Consider the following 6037-nt stretch of genomic DNA (forward strand, 5'->3'; position numbering starts at 1 on the left):
TAATGCAGTGTTTTGTAGTGAACACATGTGTAATCCTGTGCTCAAATACCAACTTCATGACCAATTATTTTCTTTTCAATTGCAGTTCCTGTGTTCGTTGGTGGTAAACAAGGACTACTCTTGACCAATTGCGCATAGTACAAACTGGAGTTTAAGCTTCACATCGCTGTAGCCCTGGAGATCTCTCATGATTCTGTTCACATGGCGATGAACCTACTCGCCACTTGCTTGCCCATCTAAACCACACTTCTTTTGACACATTCTGCACAGCATGCAAGTCACTGCTCAAAAGTAATCATGAATATGCTTGAATGCATAGTTCTGTAGTGTAGTCATGCGCTCATAACTTTCACGACCATTTATTTCCTCTTCGATTGCAGTTCCTGTGTTCGTTGGTGGTAAACAGGGGGACTGCTCTTAATCCATTGTGCACGGACAGACTGGAGGTAGAGCTTCAAATTGTCATTGTAACCCCGCAGATCTCTCATGATTCCATTCACCTGGCAATGTACCGACTCTCCCCCTTGCTCGCCCATCATTCCGAATGATGCTCTCCACTGTTTCATCCAAGGAATGGTGTGTTCTTCAAGTATGTGTTGTTTAGGGGTCACTGTCTCAGTCGGAAAATGCTGCCGAAAGTAGGCCATGTAGTCTCGAATGTTCTCATCTGGACACATATAGGAAATAATAAATGAAATTTGTATCAAAGAGTGATTTTTTTTTCTCCCCTTCATATTTTTTTTTTGTTTTACCTCTGAATTTCATCACTACTGAGAAATAATTTCTGTTCTTGAATCTTGAATTGAATCACCATGTAATGATATATTTTCATTCTTTTTTTACAACTTATGTCACTTGCGATGTATTGTATCTAATGAAATGAATCAGTTTTTGTTTTTGTTTGTTTGTTTGTTTTTTTGCTTTGTATGATTCAAATTTTCCTCGTAATCTTACCCAGCTTTGCAATGGCTGCGTTGTCAAGGAATGTGCCGCTATTCATGCCCCTGTGGCAGGCGCCAAATAAGTGGAAAAGCTGGTTATATCTGCCAGCTATCACTCCTGCCTCTGCCTTGAGTTGCTCATCCTGTGGACATGTCGAATTGATGACTTCCTCCAGACAATCCGTCATAGCATCAACATTATGGGGCTATTGAAGAAACAAAATGCATGCACAGTATATGTAATGCAATTGTCGTAGTGCATCTTGATTTCATCTATTAAACCTGAATAATGGAAGTTTTTTTTTTTCTTTTGACTGTGCAGTAAATTACTTTTCTGTAAAGAGGCCTCTGAATGTGTTAACTTTTATAGTAATAAATGCATGTATCACGTTTACTGAGAGAAGAGCGTTTATTCTAAATTTTTACCATATTTAGTTTTACTCAAGACTCACTTGGAGACTGATATGAACATGGTTCCCCACAAATGATCCTCCATAGTACGCTTGCCTGCAGACCTTCATGGCTTGCAGAACGTGCTCCAGTTGCTGTGAAATCGGGCCGGTGCCTGCAGGCAGTTCCGGCAGCTTGGAAATTTCCTTTTCCTGTGGACACAAAAGCATATGTGAGTTACTGCAAAGAATGGTAAACATGTGTGTGCATTTAGTCATTAAACCATTAAAAAAAGAAATGAATGATTTCACATCAACTTTTTTATAAAGAAATAATTGTGTAATTGGCTAAATTAGACATTGAGACTAACCACTTGGATCTTCTCTTTCCTCCTGTCAGCAGCCATGTCGAGCATCACTCCTGGTGGCTCATTTTCCGGATAGAGTAGCCCAATCATCGTGTGTTGTTCGATTAGGTCTTGTACTTCCTGTTGTAGCTCATCTGCCTTACTCTGAAGCACCAACCTTTTCACCTGCTTGGTGAACGACTGATGTGCAGCTTCCAGTTCACCTTTCGTTTTGGCAAGCTGCTGCGCTATCTTCAGATCGAGCAGGTGGCATGCCTTGGATAGGGAGACGAAATGCTTAAGGTGGATCCCTAGGGAGATGTGGAGACCAGGGGGGCAAACCTAAAAACAGACAGGATGGTGATATAAGGCAAGTATAAAGATCTGTCTGGCCAGGGTCAAACATGTTTTGCATGTGAGATTCAGAAACAGGTCTGTTTTCCTGATGAATGGTAGGTTATTTTTGTCACATCCTGGCTACTGATGACGAATGTGACTACTATTCATGCTGTAATATCTTGTGCTTTGGAATGGTAATTATTTTATTGAAATTCCTTGTTTTTCTTTCTTTCATTTGGATGATGAATATTACAGTTTTGGACTTATTTTGATTAACCATCACATAGGTAACTAAAACTGAAATGCTTACATGGTCGATTGGAATCTCGAAAAATGGCTGGCGAACAACATTGTTTGCTTCCTTTGGGATTCCACATTCCTTGAATCGATCCAGTGAAGTACGAAGACTTTGGAGTGTGCGGGGATGAGTGGCTGCTCTTTGCATGGGTGGAGTTGCCATTTCCTGCTTGGTGATGTTGCAGAACAAGCAGCAATGTCGTCCTGGATGAGTTCGGAAATCAAGGGTCAATGAAAAAATCTCAAATTGAAACATTTTGGGTATCTTTCACTTTAGGGTTAAATCAATGCAGCTGTTTATCCACCTATCATGCAATGATTTTTTTTTTTTTTTTTAATGTGAGATGATTATTGATGTGACAGATGTGGATCATTGTAATCACAGATCAGTTAAGTGCAGAAGTACTGGAAATGTACATTCAGTTTCATTCTTTCCCTTTTCTAAAATGACCTAGAAATTTGTACGTATGTCTTACCACTGGGACCCGTCAGTCCATACATTCGGGTCAAGAATTCATAATCTCCAAAGACGAACAGCTTCATCTTCTTCCCTCTGAAATATAAAGAGAAAAAAAAAGATTAAAGGAATTGATATTATTTCCAAGAGATCCATTACATTTTACATTAATATTGCATATTCACCAAATACTCTGCTGGCTGACTGCCAAATCCATGCAGAGTTCCAAAGTAAGAGATAATTCATTTTTACATTGAAGTTCTCAGATGTTGGATCAAGTTGAATAATGAAAAAAAAAATTACATGTCACTTGAAATCTAATGCATTTCTATATATGATGTCTTATTTTGTAGAAAAGTTCTTCATCTATGTACCTCCACGTTGACCTCGTCAACTCTTCAACTTGTGTTGAAAAGGACTTGAGTGCAACATCCAGGTTGTACGAGGTGTCTGTTCCTGGGTAGAGGAGAACGATGCGTGTGTTGGACAGGCTGTTGGGTCTCTCGAGGTTGGCGAGCTGGATCATCATTTTGAAAGTTCCTCCTCCCTTGTCGCCCCCTACTTTCAGCCACACCTCATCATTTGGAATTCTCCCCTTGTGCCAGGTCAACTCATCAAGACTGTACATTGAGACATAAGATGAATGTGTTAGTGATGGAACTAGAGCAATCATGTAATTTTTGCCAAATTTTCATTTCAATTCCTTCTTTCAAAGAGAAGCTATTTAGAGGAACACTGCCAGGCTGTATTTACCTATTGATTTCTTCACTGACATTCCCCTCGAGAGTGAGATTTTGAGGAACTCCCGAGCAAGCTACAAAATGTGGATTGTTACGAATGAATTACTTTTTCTTTTCTTGTAACTGATATATGAGCCATCACTACCTAACATTGTAAAGTGAATTATAATGTTCATGAAATGATTATGGTTCATTGAAGCACTCACTCATCATACTGTTCCAGCAAGTCAAACACAAGAGTTTGTAGGTTGGAAACTTGGATCAGTGGGGCTTCCTGTATCAGCGATGATTTGGTGATGTCACACGTTCCCTGAAGAGGCAGTATGTCCCCATGAAGGTTGCCACCTATCACTTTATCTTCCAGGGCTCTAACACCCTCTTCTCCTCCAGTGCAGACATTTCTTGCTTTGAGCCATCTGTTGGTAAATTACAAATTACAACAATCTTTTACTCCTTAACCTAAATGTACTGTCATTTATTCTTTTGTTAAATGCTATATAAGCAATAAAATTTGTAAGTGTTCTGTTATACTTTTTTGTAACATGCAGTCAGTCATGCCTAACTTCAAGTTACATGTCTTTGGACTGCAGAAACACATTGTAGCTTGACCTAAGAGAAAAGTCAACTTATAAGTGATTAAATTCAATAGAATATAGAGCAAAATGGACGTGAAAAGACCTTCAACCCTGGCAGGTACTTCACTCATGAGAGACTGACTTATAAAGCTACGTTGACTATAGTTTATTCAGCATTGTATCGGGGGAAAAATTGTTTATAAATTACAGTTCAAAAAGTAATATTTTTCGTGAAGATTTCATGTTTTATATTGTGTGTTACCTTTTCAGTCTCCTGAGAGTTCGCCAACTTAAATTGAAGAATGATTTGAGCTCCAATATGTCCGCCGTCGGGATCCTTATTCCCGTGCCGATAATGTGCTGCAGGCCAGATTGTAGTATCTCATCTTGCTGCTGAATGTCCACTCCCTCATCTTTCGCAAGACTTCTTCGAAGCTGGTTGATGAATTGGGATCGTCTGCGCACTGTTTTCTGTGAACATTGTTGGCTGGATACCGTTGCTGCCGGGATTTTTGTGGTTTTGATTGGCTGTTTAGGACATGATTTAGGTGGTATGATAAAGTTCATGGATGCTATATTAAATTATACTTTCGACCACTAAAATGTTATACTATAAAAGTGGTTCTTTTTGCGCCACTAATTTTGCTCAAGGCCGGGTAAGACAAGTGTCATGTGTCTTAAATGGTGTGGAATCAAGAACTACTGGAACATATGACAAGCAAATATATTTACAGGTATGTGTTTTTTTTTTCATGCTTCTTTCTTGTTGCACAAAAAAATTTCAACACCATAAAATTCCAATTTTTACAGCATTCCCCAAGCATGACAGAAAGATTACGGTAATTGCAAATACAATGTAGTACCTTAATTTTTGCTTAGGCAATGAGCATCACATAAGAATGTAAATGGAGTTGGGCTGTAGGCCTATTTTCATTTAATTAACAAATTTATTATACAAGTATCTCCACTCACACATAGTGTATATGGGGATATATTTTTCTTCTTTAAATCATATGAAATTACCACATTTCTCATGCTGATAGTGGAACTTTCCTAACATCGTAAATTTCTTTGAAATGCACATATCCAATCATTCAGCTCTGGAGGGAGAGGGGATATCGAGCCTGATCATTAGTGCTACACTAAGTTCCTTAAATAAGACATTGTATCACGTTACCCACAAGTATTAATGCACTTCCATGGTGACTTTAATGTGCCAGATTGAAAATACAAGTACATGTAGTATCTGTACCAGGTACTCTGGAAATACTTCTAGTCATGCATGTAAAAAGAAGATGTCAAACATTAATGACCAGCTCCCAGATTATTGTAGTAAACTAGGTGTCTTGTAGATTTTAATATCATTAACGTTAGGCCTAATACTATATGAACGGAGGAATGTCATGTATGATAATGAACTCTAGACCTCAAATGGTTATACATAGTAGAACAATTGTACGTAAATCAATGTGAGAAATATTGCTTTAAACACCTTTCCACGCCCAGGCACACCAAAGGTAGCGGAGACGCCATCTTTCGACTTTTTTAGTTGGTCTTGTAGGTATGCCGTGGCAATCTCTTGCTTTTGTCTGTGGCTTATGGCTTGTGATGATTCCGGCAGTTTATGATATGTGTGATCGTGTTGATGGCATGTGTGATGAGCTGCTGTGTTATGGTGAATTGATGTGTGACATTGTGTGCATTGAAGATGTAGGTTGTCTAGTATTGTGAATATGTATGTTGCTGGTTTGCATGTTTGTGTGTAGTGAACATTGATGTTACAGACAGGACAATTGACAGACACTTTGGAGAACATAGGTGACAAACATTCAACACAGAAGAGATGATGGCACGGTGTTTCAACAGGACATGTTACAACACAGTCACACAGATTACACTTCAGAAAATTGTTTGAACCATCCAACCGAAAGGAGCTACCGGTATCCACTTTA

The 6037-nt window shown here is 38.8% G+C and overlaps 1 protein-coding gene across 1 annotated transcript; it reads right to left on the reverse strand.

The window, feature by feature from the left end:
• Nucleotides 1–359: 359 nt before the first annotated feature.
• On the reverse strand, nt 360–5618 carry LOC139711103 (uncharacterized). Its single transcript, XM_071623019.1, has 10 exons — nt 5598–5618; nt 4348–4613; nt 3717–3926; nt 3145–3390; nt 2790–2866; nt 2327–2517; nt 1702–2019; nt 1394–1543; nt 955–1147; nt 360–667 (listed from the first exon to the last, which is right to left on the reverse strand). Exons 1-10 carry the CDS (start codon nt 5616–5618, stop codon nt 360–362), a joined length of 1980 nt encoding a protein of 659 aa, XP_071479120.1.
• Between the last annotated feature and the right edge of the window lie 419 nt (nt 5619–6037).

This window comes from Diadema antillarum, unplaced genomic scaffold (genome assembly GCF_040938485.1).
Source record: "Diadema antillarum isolate AM-2024a unplaced genomic scaffold, OU_Dant_1.0 seq00001610_RagTag, whole genome shotgun sequence".
NCBI lineage: Eukaryota > Metazoa > Echinodermata > Echinoidea > Diadematoida > Diadematidae > Diadema > Diadema antillarum.

Coding starts and splice junctions, on each gene's coding strand:
- LOC139711103 (XM_071623019.1), bottom strand. CDS start 5,618: ATGGCGTCTCCGCTACCTTTG. Junction 4,614..5,597: donor TGGCGTCTCCGCTACCTTTG/GTGTGCCTGGGC, acceptor TGTCCTAAACAG/CCAATCAAAACCACAAAAAT. Junction 1,544..1,701: donor GGAAAGAGAAGATCCAAGTG/GTTAGTCTCAAT, acceptor TTGTGTCCACAG/GAAAAGGAAATTTCCAAGCT.